The 26,730-nt window shown below is 43.1% G+C and overlaps 1 protein-coding gene across 1 annotated transcript in view; it reads left to right on the forward strand.

Annotated features, from left to right (window-relative positions):
- Nucleotides 1-26,730, forward strand: part of pard3ba (par-3 family cell polarity regulator beta a) — a 138,507-nt gene that overhangs the window by 46,271 nt on the left and 65,506 nt on the right. The window contains exons 6-12 of the mRNA XM_066661722.1: nucleotides 4,031-4,117; nucleotides 4,870-4,995; nucleotides 5,474-5,898; nucleotides 7,961-8,100; nucleotides 8,219-8,347; nucleotides 19,198-19,383; nucleotides 22,180-22,353. Of these exons, the coding sequence (XP_066517819.1) occupies nucleotides 4,031-4,117; nucleotides 4,870-4,995; nucleotides 5,474-5,898; nucleotides 7,961-8,100; nucleotides 8,219-8,347; nucleotides 19,198-19,383; nucleotides 22,180-22,353 (1,267 nt within the window). The remainder of the gene's footprint in view (nucleotides 1-4,030; nucleotides 4,118-4,869; nucleotides 4,996-5,473; nucleotides 5,899-7,960; nucleotides 8,101-8,218; nucleotides 8,348-19,197; nucleotides 19,384-22,179; nucleotides 22,354-26,730) is intronic.

Here is a 26,730-nt window from a genome sequence, read left to right on the forward strand (position 1 = left end):
TGAGTGCATGAGTGACTGGGTGAGTGCGTGAGTTTGTCCACAGGTGTGAGTGCGTGAGTGACTGGGTGAGTGCGTGAGTTTGTCCACAGGTGTGAGTGACTGGGTGAGTTTGTCCACGGGTGTGAGTGAGTGGGTGAGTGTGTGAGTGACTGGGTGAGTCCGTGAGTTTGTCCACAGGTGTGAGTGCGTGAGTGACTGGGTGAGTGCGTGAGTTTGTCCACAGGTGTGAGTGCGTGAGTGACTGGGTGAGTGTGTGAATTTGTCCACAGGTGTGAGTGTGTGAGTGACTGGGTGAGTGCGTGAGTTTGTCCACAGGTGTGAGTGTGTGAGTGACTGGGTGAGTGCGAGAGTTTGTCCAGAAGGGTGAGTGAGTGTGTGAGTGAGTGGGTGAGTGTGTGAGTGACTGGGTGAGTGCGTGAGTTTGTCCACAGGTGTGAGTGACTGGGTGAGTGCGTGAGTTTGTCCACAGGTGTGAGTGTGTGAGTGACTGGGTGAGTGCGTGAGTTTGTCTACAGGAGTGAGTGCGTGAGTTTGTCCACAGGTGTGAGTGTGTGAGTGACTGGGTGAGTGCGTGAGTTTGTCCACAGGTGTGAGTGTGTGAGTGACTGGGTGAGTGCGTGAGTTTGTCCAGAAGGGTGAGTGAGTGTGTGAGTGACTGGGTGAGTGAGCGGGTGAGTGTGTGTGTGTGTGTGACTGGGTGAGTGCGTGAGTTTGTCCAGAAGTGTGGGTGTGAGTGACTGGGTGAGTGAGTGGGTGAGTGTGTGTGTGACTGCGTGAGTGCATGAGTTTGTCCAGAAGTGTGAGTGAGTGTGTGTGTGACTGGGTGAGTGCATGAGTTTGTCCACAAATGTGAGTGTGTGAGTTTGTCCACAGTTGTGAGTGACTGGGTGAGTGTGTGAGTTTGTCCACAAGTGTGAGTGTGTGAGTGACTGGGTGAGTGTGTGAGTGACTTGGGCGAGTGTGTGAATGACTTGGGCAAGTGTGTGAGTGACTGGGTGAGTGTGTGAATGGCTGGGTGTGTGAGTTTGTCCATGGTTGTGAGTGACTAGGTGAGTGTGTGAGTTTGTCCACGGTTGTGAGTGACTAGGTGAGTGTGTGAGTTTGTCTACGGTTGTGAGTGACTGGGTAAGTGCGTGAGTTTGTCTACAGGTGTGAGTGACTGGGTGAGTGTGTGAGTGACTGGGTGAGTGTGTGAGTTTGTCCACATGCGTGAGTGACTGGCTGTCTGAGTTTGTCCACAGGTGTCTACAGCACTGTGTGTTTTGTTGTCTTCTTCTGTTCCTTTGTCCTCCACACTTACCATTTGTCCATCATTCCATTATCAGCCCTCTCATTATCTCTTTAAAAATTCATCTCTCTCTCTCTCTCTCTCTCTCTCTCTCTCTCTCCCCACATGTGGGGTGACATTTGAGAAAGCGAGTGGGGCCTCCAGTCAGCTGGATAAACTCATTAACTCCTGAAACTCTGCACTAATACCCCAGTGTGTGTGTGTGTGTGTGTGTTTGTGTGTGGTCTGAATCTTCAGCTGTGAGAATGTTTGTTTCTACAAATCCTAGAGAAGTCGTCTAGTCCTTCACTTGTAGCACCACAACCCAATAAAAGCATTAGCAGAGGTCGTCTAATAGAATCTGAGGTTCTGAAGCAGCCGCATAAGTCTTACATCACCATACCCGGTGTATGTAGCTTGGAAGCTAATTAATGCATGTCCATCAAACCTACACCACACGCAATGCTGAGATCTCATATATAGCCTATGCCGTAACCTGAAGCCCAGCTCCCACAAAACTACTCTGACTGATCCACAATCACATCAAGTTGTAGTGAGGAAAGCATATGTCTGGTGATATAAACCCCTCCACAGTACAGAGACTGATGATGGCACCAAATTCATGGTGAGAGAACATCACCGAATTATTTAAAGTGTAGAAGCAGGGGAAAACACAGACACTTCAGGGGGAAAAACACTACGCTGAGTGGGCTTTGTATTTGTTTTATTTTTCCCCTGGCTCTGCATGTAAGCTATGCTCTGTTACAATAAGCACCCTACTCCCTAAATAGTGCACTTTTCAGATTTTAAAACTAATACTACTACACCACTCCATTTTGTACACTATAGGTTCCAGAAAGATATTTGTGATTCAACCCTAGTGTTGTGCCAGTGCAGTTGCAGGGAACTTTGGACACACCAGTGCACAGGTATTACCATAGGGCATAGGCTCTGTGTTGAGTCAAAGAGGAAGCCTAGTAGGTGAGGAACACTGGAACTCTGTTCTTTGGAGTTATGATGAAGCATCCGATACCTTTGGAATGAGCTGGAGTTATGTTTGTGATCCGAAAGTAATCTATCCAGCATCCCTGCAGCCATCCCATATCTAATGTACACTGCAGTGTGTCTTTTGTTGCCTTGATCAGACCTGCAGGAAATACTTAGAATAATTAGCAGCAATTACCAATCCCAAATGAGGTGGAATAATAAATGGTCCACTCCTAGTTTGTATGCGAATGTGTACTGAGTGTGTTCCTATGTGTGTATATCTACGACTGACGGAGTGCAGTATGTAGACGAGCATAGTGTGGTAAGCAAGGCTGATACGCTGCATTAAAAGACCCTAGATTGAGCCCAGGAGGGAGCTAACGGAGCACAGCAGTAGCTACTTGCCCTCTGGGCTCTGCACTCTCTCGCTCCACTGCTGCCCTAGCTCTATTGACCCGTGGAGAATTGCGGGGCAAAAGTGAGCAATTGATACTCTGCCAGAGAAGCGGTCTAGGATCTTTTCTTAATTCTTTTTTGGTGTTGTACAGTTGCGTCATGTCCTTCTGCACTCGCTGGACCTTGAACAGGAGGCTCTTGTGTTGGGTGACTTCCGTTAGTCGATGGTTATATTCAGGTTTTTAACTGAAAGTAGATCTCAGAGCTGAAGCCATTGTTTCACAGCCATTACCACTGATCAGATCCGGAGTGTACACCTTAAGAAATATATTCCAAACCAAACTGCACAAATTTAACCTGAATCTACTGCTTGCCCAACAACATTTTATTTACATTTGTGGTGTTCTGTCCTGCCCATCTTGCTTGTTTTGCTGTTAGGGTGCTTCTCTTTCCCTGTCTGTATGTGTTTTTGCTTTAGTTTTAGGTTTAATCACTTAAATTTTCTGTCTGGATCCTCTAGCAGTGTCCAGAACAGAACATAGTATTCTCGAAGCCTAAGCTCTGATGGTCATAAAGGTCAGAAACAGCAAGATGTATTTTTCCCTGCAGAGTTGTGTTGTGTCCAAAATTGCTCCTTATTCACTATTCCCTGTATAAATCTCTACATAGTGCACTAATATAGGGACCTATAGGAGGGGAGGGAATGATTTTGGACACTACCAAAGAGTGCTGTGTATTGTGTGTATCCACTATTCACTTGGGTTGTACGCTACTTTTTGCAGTGCATTGTGGGATTGTTTGAATGCACTGTGAGTTGCCAAGTTTTCACAGTGGTACAAAATGGTGGACCTGTAAAATAATGTACTCTATAAGGAATAGAGCATTCAGACACAAGGCTAGGATAACCTTCTCCCAGAATAGCCTTCAACAGATACTTACTGAGGATTTGCCGAAACAGCACCTCCAGTGGACAGGAGCGTACTTATAGTATACTTATTGTAAAGTCACAAAGAATAATGAATTCTCATTTCTCTGTTTTAAATTCTTTCTGAACCCTTTTGGAATGCCACATTAAATATTTCAGTATTTGATTGATTTTCAGGTTACTTTTAACCCTGATTTTTACAACAACATTTTTCTGAGCACAACAAACAACTGGAAACCAATTAACTTCCAGTTCCATTTCCAGTGTCTGTTAGGTAACCCTAGCAACCTTTACCACTGGAAAATCCACAAACACAATATGAGCACTGATTACTAATATGAATCAACACACTCTTCCAAATCTCAATGTTTTGGTTCCTCTGTTTATATAGTAATAAAACGAGAGCACTGTACAGCTGTTTGCTTATTTGTTTATTTGTTTGTTTGTTTACTCAGTGCACTGACCAGGACGGTGGAAATCTCCGGAGAGCATGGGCCTCTGGGAATTAAAGTTGTGCCATATTGTTCCTCGCTGAGTGGACGGTAAGAAAACACAGGCACGCGCACACACACACACACATACACATACACACCCAGGAAGGAAATGTGAAGGTGATTAGGGCACGTGTCACATGTTGAAAAGGGACAGATTCTCCAAAGGTCAGTCCAAAGGTCAGAACCTCAGTGGATGGGGCAACTGGACAGACACACACACACACACTCCCTCACAACCTGCTCATGGTAGGAAGTGACCCCAAGATGTCACACATCCTGTTTTGAGGCAGGTAGTGAATGATGGGCTTTTTTAAGGTTGATTGTTGTTATTCTCATATTATTGTCTTATTTTATTATCTCTCTCTCTCTCTCTCACTCACTCACTCTGGGGGGCTGGCAGGAGAGGGGCAAATGTGTTCACTGACCTAGTGAACCCTTTCGTGAACAGTGTAGATATATATAGAGCAGTGTGCAAAAGTCAGAGACCACCTTTTATTTATTCAGCGTCCAGTCCAAACCTGCGCTGTCTCCGGGTCAGTGGACCATCAGCAGATATTCCTGACAGGGAGGAAGAGGAAAGTCAAAACACATCGAAAATTGTCTCCAAGCAACCGTACAGGATCAGCAATTCTCTCCATTTCAGATGAGCGGATCAGAGACAGCAGTGCTGCTCGAGTTTTTAAACCCTGTGTCCCCTCACTGTCCACTCTGTTAGACACTCTCGTTGGTCCACGCTGTAGATGTAAAGTCAGAGACAGCAGCTCATCTGTATGTGTGTGTGTGTGTGTGTGTGTTCTCAGGACCCTGGGCCTCCACGTTAAAGGCATTGAGGAGAACAGCCGCTCGAAGAGAGAGGGCATCTTCCAGGAGGACGAGTGCATCGTACGCATAAATGACACAGAGCTGATAGACAAGACCTTCACTCAGTAAGTGCCTTTCTTCATCGATCTATCACTTGTCTCTTTCTCTCTTTCTCTCATTCTCTCCATCGTATAGCCTTTATCTTCCTATCATTCTCTTGTTCCCCTTCTCTCTCTCAGTTCGTAAATAAAGTGTGGCTGTAAAAGAAATTTTAAGAGAGACTATAGGATGGAGAGAGGGGGGTGGGGTGGAGAAAGGGATAAGAGCTATGAGACAGAGAGGGAGAAATGCAGAGAGAAAGAAAGAATGAAAGAGTGAGGGAGGGAGAGGTGTAGGCGTTTAAGCAGTATCCGTTTTTAACTTTGTCCTAATGTGACCCAGAAACATTTTCTGTCATACACTAGCTGCCTTCTCTTATCAGTCAAACAACTCACAATACCACCTTAATTAAGGACCCATTGTCCAAAGGTTTTTATGATCTCCATAGAACAGCACTGGCATTGGACCAGAGATGGAGATGTGAGCTTGTGTTCTCTCCTCCAGGTCTCAGGAGGTCTTTCGCCAGGCCATGTTCTCCCCGCTGGTGCGTCTGGAGGTGCTGCCTGTACAGAACAAGCTCAGCTATGAGAAGAGTCTGATTGGTCAGCTCTTCAGCGGCACTGACCCCGCCCATGCCGCCGTGCCCAAGGTGAAGAGCCCCTTTCTGGTTCACAAGGTTGATTCCAAGCCCCCCGGGCGACTGCTTCAGTCCACCTCTGAGACTCCGCCCCCTGCGGAAACCCCGCCTCCTGCCAGACAAACGCCAGTGGAGATGGAGCGCCGTATGGAGACCCCGCCCCCTACCGTCAGCGCCTCACCCACGCCGAAGAGTCGCAGCGAAAGCCCCGCCTCCATAAGCCCCGCCCTCAACGTGCTGCACAACGCGGCTAAGAAAGGAGGCAAGAAGACGAAGATCAATCTAACGAAAGGTGAAGTCTCCTTCTCTACTTCACTCCTCTTCTGTCTTCTCTTCTGATTTTTGTTTTCTCTTCTCTTCTAATTTCTTTTCTCCTTTTCGTCTCTTCTCTTCTCCGTGTCTTCTCTTCTGTGTCTTCTCCATCTCTTCTTTTCTCCTTTCTGTCTCTTCTCTTCTCTTCTCTTCTCTTCTGTGTCGTCTTCTTCTTTTCTCTGTGTCTTCTCCATCTTTTCTCTTCTTTTCTCCTTTCTGTCTCTTCTCTTGTCTTCTCTTCTCTTCTCTTCTCTTCTCTTCTCTTCCTGGTGTGTGATTGACAGTTGCTCTGGGTTTAAATCATTAATGGAAGTCAGTTGGGAACTCCACTGGGAGAAAGGATTTCATCATTTGCTGTCCTTAGTATTCCGGATTGGTTTCTATCCTGTGAAGCATCTTTCAGTCATGTGTGTTTTTGTAAGAGTGTGTGTGTGTGTGTGTGTGTGTGTAAGCATGAGAGAGCTATCCTGAGCTTCAGTAATCACACGTGCCCTTGGGGGCAGCGGAGTCATGGGGAAAGCATCCTGGGATGATTCCCTAAGCCCCCTCCCCCCCCCCCCCTCTCTCTCTCTCTCCCCCATCTTTCCTTTCTTCCCTTTCCCTCCCTTTCTCTTTTCCGCCCTCTCCGCATTTCTTTTCATTTCTCTTCTTCGCGCCACCACTAATCTCCCTCCAACAACCTCTTTTGTCTCTCTCTTCCTCTCTCTCTCTCTCTCTCTCTCTCTCTCTCTCTCGCTCTCTCTCTCTCTCTCGCTCTCTCTCTCTCTCTCTCTCCCCCGCTCTATCTGCTCTTGCTATCCCGCCCTCTCCATCTCTCCGGGTTCCCGCCGGAACGTGCTGGCGTGTGAAATTAAAGCGCAGACCTGTCTAATCCCAGTAAGAAAACATTTATCAGTGTGCAGCTGTGGAGACGGGGGCTACGTACACACTCCTTCAGAGAGAGCACTAGCTTAAACACGGCCCGCCAGAGTCAGGCCACCCTGAGAGCTCTCCAGTGGGAGGAGCAGGACCCCAGGAGCAGAGGGTTCTGGGCCAGCTCCTTACAGTGGTCCTCGAGCATTGAGGTCAAGACTCTATCATAGACCTTTTAATGGTCTGATTAGTGCCATAGAACTTCCATAGATCCCTCAGTACACTAGAACTTCCATAGATCCCTCAGTACACTAGAACTTCCATAGTTTGTAAACATTCTCTAGTCTTGCTCTCATATACTTTTAACGGCTTGTCCATAGACCTTCCACAAGCCTCCCATAGAATCCTCATAGGCCTTTTCCATAGACTTATTGGTGCTATAGATCCTCTACAGGCCTTTTAGTACCATAGACCTTTCATTTAACATTCATAGTCTTATTAGTGCAGCAGTTTGTCAATAGCTCTTCCATTGGCCTTTTGCTAACATTTGCCTTCTATAGACGTTCTATATACCTATTAGTGAAGTAGATGTTCCACAGATCTTCAATAGACCTATTAGTCCATAAGCCATTTATTATCCTATTAGTGCAACAAGCCTTAAATAGACCTTCCACAGACCTGTCATAAGTCATTTAGTGCCATAGACCTTGCATGATTGTCATAGTCCTATTAGTGCCATAGACCTTCCGTAGACCTATTAGTGCAGTAGACCTTCCATAGAACTTTTAAAGCATGAGCATTTTCACAGATATTCCTTAGACATTTAGACCTTCCATAGAGTTATTTGTGCTGTAGACTTGCCATAGACCTGTCATAAGCCCTTTAGTGACACAGGCCTTCCGTACAAGTATTAGTGCAGTAGATTTTCACAGTGACCTTCCATAGGTGTTAGGGATAATAGCTTTCCCTAGGCCTGCCATAGACCTATTAATGACATAGACTTAGCAGAGTTCTAACCCTCCATATCCCAGGTAGTGGTTTCGACCTATTAGTTCCACCCTCCCTTTACTGTCCTAGCTCCCACACTGACCACTTAGTGCTATAGACCTCCTTGTGTCTCTTTGTTTTGGAATAGATTTTATGCAAGTGTTCCAAGTCCTGTAAGTCCCTTTTCATTTCTCCGTCCACAGGTACAGAAGGACTGGGCTTCACTGTGGTCACCAAAGACTCCTCGATGCATAGTCCAGGGCCTATCTTGGTCAAGAGCATCCTGCCCAGAGGAGCTGCAGTCAAAGATGGACGACTGCAGTCTGGAGACCGTATATTAGAGGTGAGACTGTTCGGCTCTGGGCTAAAGACCTAAGACCTAAGACATGGAGTGACCACCAGAATGTCCTCAATGTTTCTGTCTCCTGTGAGGTCTGTCCTGACCTCTGTGTGGTTTGCAGGTGAACGGCGTGGATGTGAGTGGACACACGCAGGAGGAGCTGGTGGCCATGTTGAGGAGCACTAAACTGGGAGAGACCGTCTCACTGGTCATCACCAGACAAGACGAGCTGTTCTTACCCAGAGAACTGGTGAGGCCCAGCGCTCCTTTCTCATCTGTCTCTCTGTTTTCCTTCCTTCATTCTTATTAACTTTCTCTTTCTTTCCTTTTTTTTCTATCTTCCTTTTGCTCTTTTCTTTCTTTTGTTTTTCTTTCTCGACTTTATTTCTACTTATTTCTCTTTTTTCTCTCCTTCGTTATTTTGTTCTTTTATCTTTCTTTTTCACTTTTTTCTTTTACCTTCTTTTTGTTTTCTCATTTTTTTCTTCTTTCACTTTCTTTTTTCCTTTTTTTCTATCTATCCATCTATCCATCTATCTATCTATCTATCTATTTTTCATTCTTTTTCTTTTTTGTTGTTTCTTTTTCTTTCTTTCTTTCTTTGATCTCTCTCTCTCTCTCTCTCTCTCTCTCTGTGTGTGTGACAGGTCTCCCCCTGTTTACATTTATGCTCCTGAAAGTCTGTCTTTTCTTCTCCTTCCTGTCCTTCAAGGCTGCGTCCCCCTGACAGTCGCTCCGGTCTGAGCACACAAACAGCCCTCACCGCCCCTACACACACACAACCCCACCCCCTGCCTCACCACCCCCCACTCCCCTGCCCACACCGAGACGTGTTGATTCAGCTCCTGGCAGGAAGCCGTGAGCACGGCCAGCCTCTGGACAGGACGTGGAGGGCCACCTTGGCCAGATGTTGGTGCCTGGGCTCGTGGCTTTCTGACCTCTGTTTGAAAGCCCCTCTTGTGTTTTCCTGCCCCACATCTCATCTCCAGCAGTTACCCCTCCACACATCGGACACCCTCTCATGCCCCTCGACTCCCCCAGAAGCCCCCATATATCCCTCAGCTCCGGAAACAGACCCCTGTCTCTCTATTGTGTCTGTGTCTATCTGCAGTTCATTCACAGCGCTCTCTCGGCTCATCAAACACTTGGCCTCTCAAACGGGGCACTCATAAACACTCCCCCCGCCCAGTCCCCCCACTTCACCGGCTTTCCTCTCCTCACCTGCATTACTTCCTCTACAAGACGTTTGAAGATGAACACACACTGTATAACCATCATCTATGCCCCCCACCATCATAAATAATACCCCCCTCACACCCTCCACACCACAAGCACAACCAAGCACCTTCTGGAGAGGGACATCAGCTCCACAGGTGCACTTCTACAATCGCACACTGTAGCTCATCTGTTGCTCTGCATACTTTCAGGTGTGTTAGTGTGTGTTGCCGTTGGCCCGAGTGGATCAGACAAAGCAGTTTCTGCTCGAGTACTTGTAGACTAACAGAGGCGTTAAAACTCGAGTAGCAGCTGCCGTGTCTGATCCACCAGCGTAAAGTTCCAAAGTGCTCCTGGGAGGTCAGTGGTGCTGAGAGAGAACGTAATCGTTGTGTTATATTGACGGCTGCGAGTTAATCCCTCTTCCGAGCCCGCCGTGCTGATGACAGAGTGAGACTGGCTCGCTCCTTTGGAAAAGCAGCAGCTGCATTCACAAAGCCAAAAGGACGCGCACTCGCCTCAGATTGTTCCTTTATTAATCTTCGCTCTCCCCAAAGCGTGACGACGTGCCGTGAAAGACGTTCACCACGTCGTCCCCGCTGTGTGACGATCGGCATTCAGAACTGAGAAAAACCCAGTTATCCGCCTCATTCTCATTCGTGAGGGTTGGTGTTTTCCCACTTCTTTTTCCACCGGGGGTATAGTAAATTGTGGCGGAAATGTGAAGACGCACAAGAAAAATTACGCACTTTGAGGGAAAGGAGAGAGAGAGAGAGTTTTTTTCTCAGGGACGTGAACAGATATAAAAAGACGTAATGATGGTGTAGACGCACCCTCTTTTCTTTAGCACCATCTGCTCTTTGCTGTGTGTGTGTGTGTGTGTGTGTGTGTGTGTGTGTGTGTGTGTGTGTGTGTGTGTGTGTGCAGAAGAAACAGATGAGCCCGTGAAGGCCTTATTCCAAAATCTTTTGCAAAAGCCACCATTTATTTTCCTCTCTGACATTCATCATTTTTAAAGCCATTCAGTTCTGTTCTATTCAAACGTTCAGTTACCATTGGACTCCATTGAAAGTTTTCTATTGGACCTCAGTGGACACTTGTTAATCATTAACCACTGGTCATTAGCAAAAATACCCTTTACTTCTTTCTGTTCATTTTTACCCAAATGTCTTTTTTCTTCTTCTTTTCATTTTTTGCTTAGTTTCTCTTCCGTTCTTTATTCTTTCTTTCTCTTTCTTTTTTATTCTTATTTATTTGCCTGTTTGTGTCTTTCCTTCTTTTTTAACTGTGCCTTTTTCTTTCTTTTTCTCTTTTACGTCTCAATTGTATGATTTTTCTGCCTTTCACTTGTTTCTTTCATTTTCTGTTTCTTTTCTTTTTCCTTCATTCTTTCTTTGATTTTTCTTTCTTAATTGTATTTTTTTTCACTGTTTGTTTATTTATTTCCTCTTTTAATTGTATCTTTCTTTCTTACTTTTTCTTTTTTAATTTCTCAACTGAATTCTTTTCCCGGTGTCTTTCTTTCTTTCTTTCTTTCTTTCTTTCTTTCTTTCTTCTTCCCACTCTCAACCCCAAACAGTGGCATCTCTAGGTGTGCACTGGAGCTATGATGCTAATGTAGCTAGCATGTAATAGAATAAAATACCTTATGCTCGATGATTAGTGTTGTGGGACTTGCATGGCAGAGCTGTAACACACACTGGGCGATACACTCCCCCCACCCCCTCCCCCGTTGGTTGAAACACTGTTTTGAAGAAATTAGTAACTCTGTAGTATTCCCAGTGCAAAGCATGATCTAGAAGTGTAAAAAAGCAGCACTAGGCTGTGGAACTGTGTTCTCTGGAGTGATGGATCTCCATCCGGTACCTTTGGAATGACCCGGAAGGTTGTGAACGAATGGTCCACCATTGGCACTGGACTAAGGGAGATAGTAGAGGAGGGTGATTTTTGACAGAGGCTCTTAAGCATGTTCTGAATATCCTGGTAAACAGCAGATACCGGCGAAGGAAGCTCCACACACGGCCCGCGCCCATCCTGGAAGTGGTTTGGGTCTATTTCGGAGCAGAATGGAAGTCAGTGGCTGGGTTAAAATGGGGTTTGTGGGTTATATAGGCTCGCTGACAGACTTAGAGTTTTGTTTGTGTGCTGCAGACTCTCTGGAGGCATGGGCAATGATGTGTTAATGACTGGATATCCTGCAGAATGTGTGGTGTCTCTATCACACACACTCTCACACACACACTGACAGTGAGAGATCAGGATAATGCTGAATGGCCTTAGTGCGTTCTACCTGCTTCAGAGGCTTATCCATTACTCATCCTTTTGTAAGCTGTTCAGATATGTATTTCTGGCCCCTATCATTTCCAATATTTATAGAGCCCTCCGTGGCCTTGGTTTGAAATGCATGTCTCTAACTACAGGGTCCTGAAGAAGGTCAAAATGGTTGATGTTCCCTTGGTCATTATTGAAAAGTGGAAACAATGTACGTTTCCCATTTTTGGTTTTGTTGTTGTTGGTGGAAAAAACGAAAAATGGCTCCATTTTACATTTTCATGAACTGGACATAAAATCAAATAACAGAAATTAGATAAAATATTTTTGCTGCTATTACAGTAAAGGCTCAGTCATATGGCTTTGCAGGTTCATGTCTGTTCGATTTACAGCTTTACACTGGCTGTATTTTAGATATGAAAATATATGATTTTTTGTACAGTTTCTGTATTTATTTGATTTTATGGTCAGTTTTTGAAACTATAAAACAAAGACATTTCTTACAAAACAAAATCAAATGACCAAAGTGTCCAGAACTGATCATTCTATGAGAAAATGAAGGTAACAATAGGCAGTTTGTATTTTTTTGTAGCAGCAACCAGGTCTATTCTTCTAAAAAGGATTTACGTTATGTTGTCAAACATTTCTGTGAGGATTTGATTGTATTCAGCAATAAGGGCATAGTTGAGAGAAGGTGCTAACATTGGAGGACAAGTCTTGGATCTCAGACACCACTAAAATTCATCTTGAAGGAACTGGATGGCGTTGAGTCTGTCCGGATAAGACAGCTCCTCTAATCTGCAACCCAATGTTCAGGTGTTTTAGACCCATCTAGCCCAGGCTTGGTATTGAGTAGGGTGACCCCAGGCTTGTTAAGCAGAGGTCTAGTTCTTTTCATGTTCACAAGGGGTTGTGTAGGACCTTTTGGACATGAAGTGACCATATTTTAGGTCCAAGAACATCTGGATATTCTTTCAGACTTGCTGGAGATCTTATTCTTGCAAGACATATGCAAGTCTTCCAGTCTTCCTATGCAGTTACTTAACAACTGTAGCTGATGGCAAACGTGCAGCCTTTTAGATTTGATGTCCAGGATACGTACCATTGTTCAGAAACTTTAGCAATTATTCATTTTAAGTCCAAACATATGGCACTGCATATTCCTTAGCAGGTCTTTTCAGTTTGGCCGGAAAGAATTCCTTGCGCAAATTTGCCTTTCATCCATTCCAGTTTTTGCTGCTGTCCATGTTTTGTCCTTAAAAGCTCTCCTGGAACAGTGGGCAGTCCATGTGGACACAAGGTCCTCTGTGAATGTGAGGGCTACAGAGGTCAGTCTGCACATGGCCCAGAGGTGGCACACCCCAGAGTCCAGAAGGTCCCACAGGAAAGGGCTCATGACATCTGTGTCCTTGAGCCTACAGTCCTACTCATAAACAGACAGAGACACTGAAGGATGTGTAAAGATTTTTCCTGCCCATTTCAGTGGAGTCATGGTCAGGGGAGAGTCTTTCAAGTTTCCTCTCGCCTTTTGTGCAAGGTTCTTATCCGTCCCTTTGTCTTCAAGGATGCATTCGTGAATGATAGCCTAATGGTCCACTCGGGGCAAGGCCGGCGGTATGAAAAGCAGTATTCAGTAATGCGTGTGGACCTTCCACTACATTGCTCCCACTTACCGGCCAGTGTATGAGCCCTGCCTATCTTATCGGACCACTCTGTGGGAGCAGAATTAGAGACAATTTCCCATATAACCTTTAATTTTTTTGGTCAATCTCTGCAACCAAAAGCATCCAACTATTGGACCTACAGGCCTCACTCTGATCACAGTAATCAGAGCCTGGTCTTTGAGTTGAACTAGCAGTCCAGAGGCTTTGGAATGATGGCTGCCAACTGGACATTCCTCCCGATAAGGACTTTCCTAAAATTCCCCAACTGACACGTGGAACAGGTCTCGTTCAAACATGAAAATAACAGACACCCAAATTGCATTGAAAATATAAGATATCAAAATCCTATCACATTTGTAAATGAGATTTTTCAACCCTAACAGGTGAAACGCAGAACCAATTCCTAAGAATCCTAAGAAATCACTTTCGACAAAATACATGAAAAGAACAAGGACTTTAAAGGAATATGTACAGTTTATTAGTAATTTGTTTTAAAACTTGAAAATATTGTTGTAACAGATTGTTTATATGTACTATAAAATTCAATTTTAGATTTTTATTTATGACATCCCTTGTTTTAGGGCAAATTATATTTTTCTTGTTCAGTAATGCATTAAAAGTTTGTTATACATTTTCATAAATATATAAATATTTTACATTTCTTTAAGGTTAGACAGCATCCACTGATTGTAATAAACGGCCCAAGTCAGTGTAGCAGCTCAGTACAAATGCTCCACTGGGTTTGGTTTTATATCAGAAATGTTGACTCTAATAAAGCAAAGTAGATATTAATTTGGTGTCTTTTGGGAGAAAGAAAAATGTGGAATGAATGAATGAAATTAATATTTATGTTGTTTTTCAGGGCCCATTGATTTAAATATATGCTAATACACTGCTATATTAATATTTACTATGTAACCTAACTATCCGGAAGGCTCTTATTGCTTCTCAGACACAATATTTATAAAAGTTAAGACTTTTTAAAGAACGGGAAGAGGCTGAGCAATGTTTCAGCAACCTGTTTCCATGTTTCACAGTTTACAGTTAATAACTGTATAAGCTTAGGCATATCATGTAATTGATACATTTAAGTTAATAATTATTAATAAATCAATAGTCACAAGTCATTGCAAATGTTTTCACAAACAATATACAGCTCCTGCGGTAGTCACTAAGCCATGTGGTCACATGACAAATAATCAAACCTGATTGGTTGTCTTTTGGCTGTTAGAAGTGCTGATTGGCTGAATGATAGAACCTTATAAAACTGATGGATAGAAACTTATAGAACTAAATTAGAGTTTGATTTTGGTGATAGAACCTAGAACCAACACTAGCGATACATGAGGTTACCCAGCGTCCTCTTCCATGCCACCACCTTCCTGTCTTCCACTCCTTCTCCTTTTGGCTTTAAGCCGTTATCCGAGTCAGCTGACCCTGGAGATATCTCCCTGTGTGACCTCTGCCAGAAGTGTTGACAGGACCACCGGGAATGGCCCTCGTTTTTTAAGGGGGAAGAACACACGGGTCAGGACGGAGTTCTCTGGCCCATTCACCAACAGTTCCTCTGTTGTGTGCTGTGAGTGATGCGGTCGCTCAGGCCGATGCCTCGGGGCAGCGCTGGCCTCTTCTCGTGTCCATTCTGCTCACTCCGGATCTCAGTGGGGTGCTGGAGAGTTTGCTTGGAATGGACAACACTCGTCTTGTTCCTTGTGTTGTGTTCTAACAAACAGATCTCCTTTATATCCCCTTCCTGCCTCTCTTTGTTCTCTTCAGTCTCTTCTTTCTCTTCCTCCATTCTTCTCTCTCTTTCTGTGAGGGGACGTTCCTCAATGATCTGGAATTTCTTTTAAAGCCCATTTTAACCAATGAAGTGTTTAGAGATATAAATCATTCATTAACATATTAAATAACATATAAATGTATTATAACTTTTAAATATGCAAACACATAATTCATAATAAAGGAAAAATAATTAATTTACTAGTTTTATGTCAGGTATGTGCTTTTTACTACTACTACTACAACTACTAATACTAATAATAATTTATATTTATTCACAAGTAATATATTTACAAAGGGTTGTACATCATAAGCCTTTTTAGCCAAAAAAGCATCACACAGCATATAAAAGTCTACATTAGTGTGTAATTCTGAGCTATTTAAGTATATGGATGGTTTATAACTCTACAAACTAAATCTAAAATATGAAGCATTAATATTAATTAGTACAAATGTATTTTCAAAAAATGAACTTAACTTTGTTCACGATCAGTTCATTATGAATTTAAAAAAGCTTCTGACGTCAAGGTCAGGGGATTTAGATTTGCTCCGCCCCCTCGTCTGAGTCTGTCCAATCGCAGTGCTGGAGACCCGTTTATGTGAGTACGCAAATACGAGTTTAAACACAGCAAAGCAAAGCTATAAGAGTAGAGTAAAAACAGGGAACAGATTAAAAACGATTTTTTAAAAAACTGATGGTCGCTTGGGGTCTGGGCGAACAGCGAGCGGCTCATTGCCATTTAAAGGAACCGCTGCTGAAACCAGCCGCTCTGAACAGTCCTCACCCAGTAATAGAAGGAGATGTCTCTGTATTCACCTAAACAGCTGACATGATTTAAGTCCTCATTGGCCTCCTCAGGTTGATTTAAGTACGCCCCACTCACCGATGTCTTAGGGTCTTCAGCTAAAGTCCGACTGTCCAACTCCTCACACACACTGACAGTTAATCCCTTCCCTTGGCTCAGCACCGGCTTTGACACTTGTCAAGATAAGAGGGGAGTTTGGCAGCGAGGATGATAAACTTTAAAGAGTCTAGTGCTCCCAAGGGACCTCCCAGGCCTCAGGTTTGCAGTTGCTTCTTTAACAGTGAGGAGTCTGTGCTTTCGTAAGTGCACGACTAGCACTTGGACGTAGGCAAGAAATCGCCTTTTTCCAAGGTTTCTGAGGTTTCTACAGTGTCTGCCAAAGCGGGATGTAAATGGACGTCTGGCTTAGCGGTAGGTGACCAGCGAGGTGGCAGTTAATTCCTCTAATACCTTTCACGTCGTTTGCTTTCTTTTTTTTTTTTTTTTGCAAATGGAAGATAGGGATCAAAGCCAGCTTTTATTAGGATTTGCAGGCATTTCATTTTTTCCTCATTTTCTAATTTTCACTCTTTACTTTCCCTTCTCTCTTTTTTTTAAGCAAATGTATCAACAAAATGGGTTGCTCTCATTACTGGCCGTTTCCCTGGTTACAAACCGCTCTAGACTGGCCGGGGTTTTTTTTTTTTCCTCTTTCTGTTCGATAATGGGAATTTCACTTTTTCCTCTTTCATCTCCGCCATATTCTGTCATTTCCTTAACCCCCGCCTCCGCCTTTTTCCCCCTCTGCGAACCAAATCTCCCTCTTATGGATCGGTGGATTGGGTCGTTTTTGCTCACGAAAGAGAGCGAGAGAGAGAGAGAGAGAGGCATTCAAACTGGATGAAAAAATTGATGGAAGAATGGAGAGAGAGAGAGAGAAAGAGAAAGGGATGGGCTATTAGCCTTAAACACTCCCCCCCACCTTCACCACTTCCCACCAACCTCCTTCCTAAATGAGGCCCTTAAAAAGGTTATTATGTTTCCTTTTGAAATGGCACGCTCTCATGATCTTGCACTTCCTTTCATGTTCCAGTGGAGTAAACCCCTCCCACCCCCTCCCCTTTGCCCTTTTCCTCCTTTCCTCGTTCATCCACTCACTCTCCCTTCGTTAATCCCCCTATTTCCACCGCACTTTGTCCTTTCACCTCGCTTTTCCAGCCTTTTACCTACAGCTTATGTTTTCATTCTATACATTTTCCTTCTCATTGTCCTCCTTTATCCCTCGTTTTCCTTTGTCATGGCTTTTGTGTTGACATCTGATTTAGGGTAATTGCCAGGCCCTCTTTTCTAAAGTAAAATACATTTTAAAGACAACCTAGGGTTGGGAGTCTTACCCACGGACTTGTATTTTTGTGGAGTAATTTGGTTGCCCTGGGATTCCTCTGGCCTGTTTGCACTACCATAGACTACCACCCCCATCACAAGGAGCCCTGTATAACCCATGCATACGTTCTCAGGAGACAGGTGGCATACTGGTATAGCATTGGTACTCAGTGTTGTGCAAACTGACTCCACAACGGATTCCACAAGGTGCCAGGAGGTCCTCAGGGTCTGGGTGGTTGGGTCCATCAGATCAATGCTAGCCCCTGTAACCAACCGTTCTGATGCTTTGCCCAGTTCTTGGCGTCTGGATCTGATCTAATCTGACCTGATCTGATCTGTCCGATGCTAAAATACAGACTCTGCCTGAATTTGTGGTGCATTTACCACAGAACGGAAAACTGGAGAAAATGCAGCGAGGGCTGTGGTGGGAAAAGAATATTAGCCCAGACGTTCCACAGTAATCAATAAACATCAGCTTTCAAGGATTTGCAGTGTGTGGATAATTGAAATTGTGCACAGCTTTTGTCAATTATAGCGTTCAGTCACTGTTTTCCTTCTTGTGAAGCAATTTCCTCACAGACACATTTACAACGAGTGGAATCTGTTTATGGAAAGTTATTAGAATGCTGCTGTAGAGAAAATAATAACGGGAAACATGCATTTCCTGATGAAAATGCTCCAAGGTGTGGCTAGGGCTAGTGGTGTGCTGTTGTGGCTAGGGTTAATATGTTGTCGCTAAGTGGTTGCAATGTTATTTTTAGTAGTTAATAATGTATTCCATATGGTTGTTTTAGAAATCACATACAGTAAGGTGTTGCTAGGGAATTCCAGGAGGAGGCAATTTTGCTGTAAGGTTCCAGGCGTTTACAAAAGTGTCCCAGGTTGTCGCTATATTGTTTCTAAGTTAATTGCAGTGTTTATAGTGGTTCTAGTGGTTGCTGTGGTATATCAGATGGTTAATAAAGTTTTCTTTTTGTTATGGTACTTTAAGCGGTTACTACATTGTCCCAGGTGGTTGCTAAGGTGTTGCTAAGTGATATATATATATATATATATATATATATATATATATATATATATATATATATCTGCTATGCTGTCTCTTGGTAGTTTTATATACAAACCGGATTCCAAAAAAGTTGGGACACTAAATAAATTGTGAATAAAAACTGAATGCAATGATGTGGAGGCGCCAACATCTAATATTTTATTCAGAATAGAACACAAATCACAGATCAAAAGTTTAAACTGAGAGAATGTATCATTTTAAGGGACAAATATGTTGTTTCAAAATTTCATGGCGTCAACAAATCCTAAAAACGTTGGAGCATATGTAGTTCTAGAACCTGAACGTAATTCTCTGCATTAATTGTGCCTTTCCAGACATGCAAGCTGCCCATGCCACAAGCACTCATGCAACCCCATACCATCAGTGATGCAGGCATCTGAATTGACATTTGCCATCTCCACATTATTGCATTCAGTTTTTATTCACAATTTGTTTAGTGTCCCAACATTTTTGGAATCCGGTTTGTACACTACAAACAACAAATAAACACTCTAGTTAGACACCCAGTTAGCCATTTGTGTCACTAGAGTGTTTATTTGTGGTTTTTATGTATTTCATTTAATTGCTAAACTGTGCCAGGTGATTGCTATAGTGATACCAGTGGTTGCTTTGATTCCAGGTGGTTGCTAGGAGGTCATCAAGTGACTACTGCTGTAGATCATATAGATGTTTGGATTTCACTAGTATATTTGTATCATCAAGGCATTAAGGAATGTACCTAAAATTTTGCACATCATTCATTCTTAAAAAGAAATAAACTGGGTAAACAGTTGGTAGTTATGTGGCAACAGTACAACCAATCAAAAAGCAGTATGCAAGCATCAATCACAAAATCTATATAATTATGAAATAATATAAATGTTAATTATATAGGTTTTAGTCAAAAATGTCACCTCAAGTTTTGAACTAACCTCTGCTTCTCTGTCCTCAGAAGGGAGAGCCACCGGCACCATTGATGTCCGAGGATGGCCGAGAGAAGCTGACCTATGAGATCCCTCTGAACGACTCGGGCTCGGCCGGCCTTGGGGTCAGCCTGAAGGGCAACAAGTCCAGAGAGACCGGAGAGGACCTGGGCATCTTCATCAAGTCCATCATTCACGGAGGGGCTGCTTACAAGGTAAGAGAGTTAGATCTTAAATCAGTGAAGTATCTCAACGTTCCTGAAGTGTAGCTGACCAATACGTCACTGATGGAACTGACCAGTGGAGCGGGTACTCAATCAGTGGAATCAGATTTTCCTCTCTGCATTTTAGAAAACATCCCTATTCAGAAGAATACGAATATTTGTGCATTACCATGTCAGTCCAGTAGGGGGCCATAGTATCTGGGAGACATCAAAACACCACAAATCGTGAGAAAAACACAGGTTTAATCCCAAATAATTCCATACTCCCTATGTAGGGCACTATGCAAGTCATTAAATTACTGCATCTAGATCTAAGTAGTATATTATATATTTCAGATACACCATTATTTATATGTGGAAATTTGAAATCTAGTGCTGTCTACTTGTATGCATAGGAGCTTTATATATTATGTACTTCACTATATAGGGCGTGAGGAGCTATTTGAATTTCAGCCACAAGCAGGCACGCTGTGTGACGTCAGCATTTTCAGAAACCACTGTTTTGGGCGTAAACATGACACCACTCCCAAATCAGTGTTTATTCTTAATCTCCACCTTAGAGAGTGGGGCCTAAGATATCTACTGAAAACCCGAGCCATGCATTCAGATTAATAATGTAAGTCCAGAGGGCCTTTCTATCAGGATTCATGCCCATGGACTCTTATCTGTGTAGAATGGTGTAGTTACCCACCCAAGGACTCAAACCACTATTTACAGTTTCCGTGCGGTAGTGTGTTGTTTTGAACCATAAACCATCCCTCCTCAGCTCAGTATAAAAGACTAGAGAAGGTCTAGTGTCTGGGCGGAGATAAGGGCAGCCCCACTGTCCCCTATCAGCAGCTAATCTGGCGTGGGCCAGCAGCTGGAGCGAAGAATGAACCCCGGGCCTCAGCACCGCTCCGCACTCGGAGAGAGCACGAGGGAGAAGTCTTTCAAAGGCTCTGCCTTTTATCCAGCTGCGCTCTTTCAGCCTTATCGCCCTCACTTTTATTCGCTTCTTCCCGGCCTTGGTGGCCGTTCACACCTGAAGGAGGGGGAGAGATGCGGAGATCAACACAAAGGGAGAGAGATAATGAGACGCTACCAGTGGAAAATAACAGATGAGAGGCGTAGGGAATGAAAAAGGAAATTACCACTGTGAAGTGCTAGTAGCTTTAGTAACAATGTTATTATATTGTAACAACTGCTAGCTTGCACAGGCTTTTTTGTAAGGTACATATTTTATTGATTGATGCCTACTTGTGTGTGTGTGTGTGTGTGTGTCCGAGAGAGTTGTGATCATGTTCATGTCATGTTACAAGTGGTCCACAAGTGTCCATCCTCAGGTCTTTAATGTAGACCTTGTTAGCTATAAACATATATATGTTTGTTATAATATTTACAATGTGTGTGCTCAGAAACGTTTTCACACTATGTCTCCTGAGAGGCATTAAACCCATCCTCACATGAACTGCACCTTTGTAGACATTCTGTTGATGTAATGTCAGTGCATGGCTCAACGTGCTTGCAGGAGAACACTAACTACCAGTGCGATTTACCTCCCAGTGTTTTCAGAAGACAAGAAAAGTATGAAAAATCCAACCTATTCAGTCAAATCTGACCATTTTGAAATGGATTGGTTATAGAAAATTTATGTATGAATGGCTGTGTTCCAGAATTTATGCTAAAGACCCCTCAGAGGAGGCCATGCAGGTGCAGACTTTGTATTCACACCCCTGCAGGTGCAGGGTGTGTATGGGAATGCCCTCTATAAAATTCCACTGCCACTTAAGCCTGATTACCATGTCAAAAACATGGTTTGTCAAACTCATTAATGCTAACAAAAGCTTTCAAAGCTGAACTGATTAGGGCGAAGCACCAAACGAAGGTGGAGCCAATCTCCAGAGATGGCTTCATCATCCTCCACATCATCTGGAACACTCTTGGTGTGGGTGTGAGGTTAAGCGAAAAAGTCCCTAGTCAAGCCTGCTATAAGCAGGTCACTCTTGCTGCAGTAATTAGTTAATGACCCAACCTAAAGGTCACGCATGTCCAGAGTCTCTGAGACAATGAGGAGTCTTGGGTTGGACCTTGGGTAGCTCTGATGGCTCTTTAAGCTGCTAATCTCTTTTGTGCAGCCCAATTTGGAGGGCTGCAGCTGTGGGCCGTAATCCAATTCGCTCGGTTCTTGTGCGTGGAGTCTACATCTAGTGGGAATTCAAAGGGCGAATATGCCTAAACCTTCCACCACATATGTATTTAGTGCTGTAGATTTGAATAATTAAGCTGTCTACAGTGTTTTCAGAGCTGTGGAACAAAATCTTATATATCCAGGGTGGTTGGTTTACTGTTTGGCAGTTATACCATGCTATGCCATTAAGAATCTACATTCGCCTAGGTCTATAACATGATTAAAAATGTAAGTTCCTCATGATAAGAGCATTTGAAGTATGCCATGAATGTAAATGTAATGTAAAGAGTACTTCCCAAACCTGGAGGACCAAGGATATCACGTGTCCTCTAAGACAAGTGAAGTACACCTTCCCAGACTGCCAATTCAGCTAAACAAGCTTGCAGGAGAGCACTAATTTCACAGTTAACATCCTGGCCATGGCTAGCATGATGCTTATCAGTGGAGCAGAGGAAGAGACCACCTATTACAGTCTTAAAAATTACTCTTGGGCTCACAGGTGTTTGTGGCATTGCTTGTGATAAAACGGTCAACGCGACATTTTGAATGTAATAGTCACAGTAGTAATGCAAGTTTTCCTCAATCTGTTTTTCTCTGAACCATCCCCTTCCCACCAGGATGGACGCCTGCAAGCAAATGACCAGCTTGTGGCCGTCAATGGAGAATCCCTGATTGGCCGCTCCAACCATGACGCCATGGAGACCCTGAGACGGTCCATGTCCATGGAAGGCAACCTGCGAGGAACCATCCAGCTGGTGGTCTTACGGGCTTTGGAGCGTCCCCCTTCCCAGGTATGGTCAGGCCCAGCCCCTGCAGGCCCTACTCAGGCCCTGCCACATTTTGCACCTCCTGTTCTCCGAGGTAGGGCTTCTGAACCTGGACCTTGGGGGCTTATCCAGCGCTACCACCACTATAGTCAGAACAGGCTCTCTGGTGGTCTTTGAATTCTGGGAGCATTACTTGTATAAATGCAGTATGCAGGGTATATTTGTGACAACTCAGGTCAAGGTAGATTTGTGGATATTCTAAAATAGCCATAGCTTATATCAGGCCACTGCGGTCAAGACATGTTTGATGTCTTAATAGTTAGATTCTTTAGTTTTGCTCTGGAGCTACTAGGCTAATATAGCTAACAAGAAATGGACTGTTTTATAGTTATTAACTTTAAGTAAGTAAACCCAGATTTGCCTTAACATTGTCCAGCTGTAAATATTTTATGAAAACTCATCTCTGATTGGACAAATATCTTGATACAAGATTAGTGTTTATCCGTTTTTAGCTACATTAGCTTTGTAACACTATAGAAGCCATCTTTGGATGCTGGACATGTCTTGGCTGATTGATTGCATCCAAGGAAAATGACAATAATGCAAATTTGTATTTCTAAGAATGTTGCCTGAGAAATTGAGCTCGCATTTAAACTTTTTAATGCAAATTATAGTTCTCATCTTTAGAACAAAGCATATTTTCTGTGTTGATTTCCTTTCACTGCTTTCTGTTTTTCGTCTAACACTTGTTAATCTTTTCTAGATTAATTTATACTTTTATTTATTTCATGTTTCTGTCTTATATTTGTGTAAAATTTATTTTTCTGTTATTATTATTGCTTATTTCACCTTTTATGCACTTCCTTCCTGTATATGTTTCTGTTTGTCTAATAAAAGTTCTGAAACCTCTGCATGCTCTCCCTCTTTCTGGGATTCTCCTGCATTCCTTTTCTCAGCTATTTCTGTACACGGCTCTGTGTGGAATAGATGATATGGAGTGTAAATTGTACATTACATAATCCTCTCTTTATAGCACACTTTGGTCTTGTTTAGGACCCATCCATTACTATTCCTCCTGAAGACACAGGTCAAATTATTTTATTTGAGGCAAATGCTATGCATTGACTTTCTATTAAAATCCCTCTGTTTATTGTGGCAAACCCCCTGGTGACAGATAGAATGTGTTTGTGAGGTTGTCGAGTATACATATTTTACTGCAGATGTATTGGACACCAAATATCAAGCTTTAGAGGATTTGCAGGTTTTTTTCAGTGGGCTTTCACTGGTGTTGAATTCCTACTTGCCCAAGTGGATCCCAGCAAAGTTCTCTGCATTTTGGTTTGATCTCTTGTTGCAGACCTCTCGGCATGTTCATTGGGGGCCACCTTTTGCTAGTGACCAGGTAAGTTTAGGCATGTGTTCCCACATCATCATCCACTGTGAGAACCCTTGTCTTTGCTCAGTGTAGTGGTAGCATTCCTTCTCTTTCCCTCTTCAGTCCATGAGATCATTTATATCCTTGTCCTCAAAGATCTATAGCTTCTAAAACAAGGGTATTCCATGGAGGGCTTTCCAAGGTAATTGACTCAACTTAGAAGTAGGAATTCAAAGCTTAGCATTGTTCTTTATGAGTTACAACAGTGAGAATACAAAGATCCTATGAAAGCTTGTCTTTTTGTGTCTTCTAGCAGAGCACCAAAAGATTTTGAGTAGATGTGTGCTCAGAATTTTGCAGTTTGAAATGTGAGGTCTGCTGCATTTCATTTGTAAAAAGAAGCAGAACCTTTTTTTCTTTTTTAATCAAATATTGATTTGATAATGAGTAGAATACATTTTTATTGTGCAGATTGTGGTCATGTTTTAAAACATATTTTAGAGAGTGTGCATGTTCATTCCTCATTAAACCCATTATTTCCATATATTTCATGTTTCCATTATTGCTACAGCAAGTGACAGAAAACTTGTCTGAGGGTGCGTTGCTGGTTGGCGTTGTTAAAACTAAAGTATTTGTGTGGATCAATCTGTATTTGTTGCATTTTAGAAACCTACATTGGGAGCTTGAGTCTGATTGAATCCATCTTGAACATGGGGCTTATATCAAATAATTTAGCATAGATATGTCTCCTTGGATTCACTTGCACATTTTCCGTATGTTGGATTTATTTCAAATTACCAGTGACACATTTACTTGTAAATGATTGTTTACATTTCAGTCCGTAATGGATGTTTTAGTTAGTTGTAGTTGCGGTGCCAGTCTATTGAGTATAATGTTATTGTAGCCATTTTTTCAAGCTAAGAGTTAAGGGGTCACAAAATATTTTTCATCATATAATGGAGTAAGACTAAGAAAAAGTTTATAAACACATGGTCTAAAATATCCAGAACTATGGTTGACTAGAGAGAAATCTTCCTCAGTACTGAATAGTCAGCTGTGGGTGTCTGTGGGAGTGGGTTGTCCTTGACCTAGTGGTTTTCCAAGTGTCTTCAGGGGACATGTATTATTTGTGCTTTGCTTGTTTTCTGTGTTGGATGTGAGCAAGTCTGGATGTCTGGATAACTAGTTTGAAAAGAACTGCTTAAGATAAATATGCCATTATTTTTTAAATTTGTGCTTTTTACAACATAGTATGATTAAGTATGCAAATGACCAAAATGTGCTGGACACTAGCCCCCTAGAACAACATGTGGACACCCATATTCTAACCTTAATTATAATGTCCTTAATGCCTCTAAGACATATGACAAGAGTTTTATAGCATCAATCATAGAGGATTTCACCGAGTACTTTGACACTTTGTCAGATATTCCTGACAAGACTATTGCTTTAAGTGTCCAGTCATTTCATCATTTTTCCCCGTCATTGTCCTGAGACATCTTCACAATATCATCTCTCAAGCCTTTCCCCAAGCCTGGAATCACTTCCCTTGCTTGTGCTTGCCATGTATAGAATGATAAGTGGATTCTGACCCTTACCCAGACAGATATGCGGTTTACTCAAGTTTGGAAATGAGTCTCATCAGCCTACACAATGTTGTTCAACTAGAATCTATGAGCTTACTTTGAATCCAAGGTCAGTTCGGGAATGGTCCATCAGCCCAGACACAGCTCTTCGTCGCTGCTCAACTAAAATGAAGACGAATGATTATTGACTCCACCTTGAGTTGTGGAATCTAACTGTGGCTGCAGACAGCACAGCATCATGGGAGGGCATTAGCCTATCCCCCGCCCCATCTACCCCGAGATGGATGGCGATTGGTGCAGGCCCTAATGGCTGCTCGATAGAAGGTGATGTGTCCGCCGTGATGCATTCTCTAGTAATCGCATGCAGACAGGCTGATCAATAGGCCATTAATCACCCAGACAAAGTAGCGTGATAAGAGAATGAGTGGGAGGTGAGACACGCTAAACGGCTTCTTCTAAACCAAGCTCGAGGATGCGTCCAGCAGCTGATTTGATTTTGACTTCCGCTAATTGCATCCTTCGAGGGAGCACAATGGCTCCATTTACACTTTTCATTATAATGAATTCTGTCTGTAAATGCATGTCAAAAACAAGTGCAGCCACATTTGTGATTGGGATGAATTCAGTTCTATCTCCTGATGTTGCTCCCAGAAGTATTGGGATCGGAGTGGGATCTCCGTTCAAATCTTCCAGTTTGTCCAAGATCACTAGGCAGACTAGCAGTTCAGATCTACATCAGTTGGCCATCTTGGGCCACCATTTCATGCATAGATTGGAACCCTCTTCCACTTTCTGAAGTTTAAATATTCAAATCTTCCAAGCGGCACTTTTGAGCAAGGATTGCACTTGACCAAATGTCCTGTACAGCAAATTCTAATTTGAAGAATTGAAACTCATTATGAAACTCATTACACATTTCCATACACTTATAAACCCTGGATCAATACTACACCTTAATTGGATCATTAAATCTCCCCAGTGGCCAAGACAACTAGGTACGATTCTTGAACCTACGTCCTTCCTTCCTTTGCTCATTTTCCATGATCTTTTTATCCCGACCCCCATCTTTTTTATTGAGGGGCTTCGATTACACCCTGAAAGTGACCCCTAATCCTCTCTCCACACTGGGCCTCTCTTTGCGTAGCTAGTTAATCAGATTACACCACAGGCTCCAAGGATGAAAAGGCGGGTTTGGCGTTTTAATGAAAGGACGCTCTGAGCTAGCCTGAGGGAATCTGACCCCTGGGCAACCCCTTGCAGACCAGTAAGGGAGTGGTAGAAAGAGCCCGGGCTTTGGGGTCTCATTTGGAGTCCTCTTTTGTTGGTCCTTCCTTGGTCCTTTGTCCTCGCTGGTGGGCTTGGCCCCCCGCTGCGATTGTTCTCTGATTAAGACGTGGAGCGTGCTGCCTTTTGTTGATGTCAGCGTGACATGGTGATGTA

The sequence above is a fragment of the Hoplias malabaricus genome, chromosome 2 (assembly GCF_029633855.1).
Source record: "Hoplias malabaricus isolate fHopMal1 chromosome 2, fHopMal1.hap1, whole genome shotgun sequence".
Lineage (NCBI taxonomy): Eukaryota > Metazoa > Chordata > Actinopteri > Characiformes > Erythrinidae > Hoplias > Hoplias malabaricus.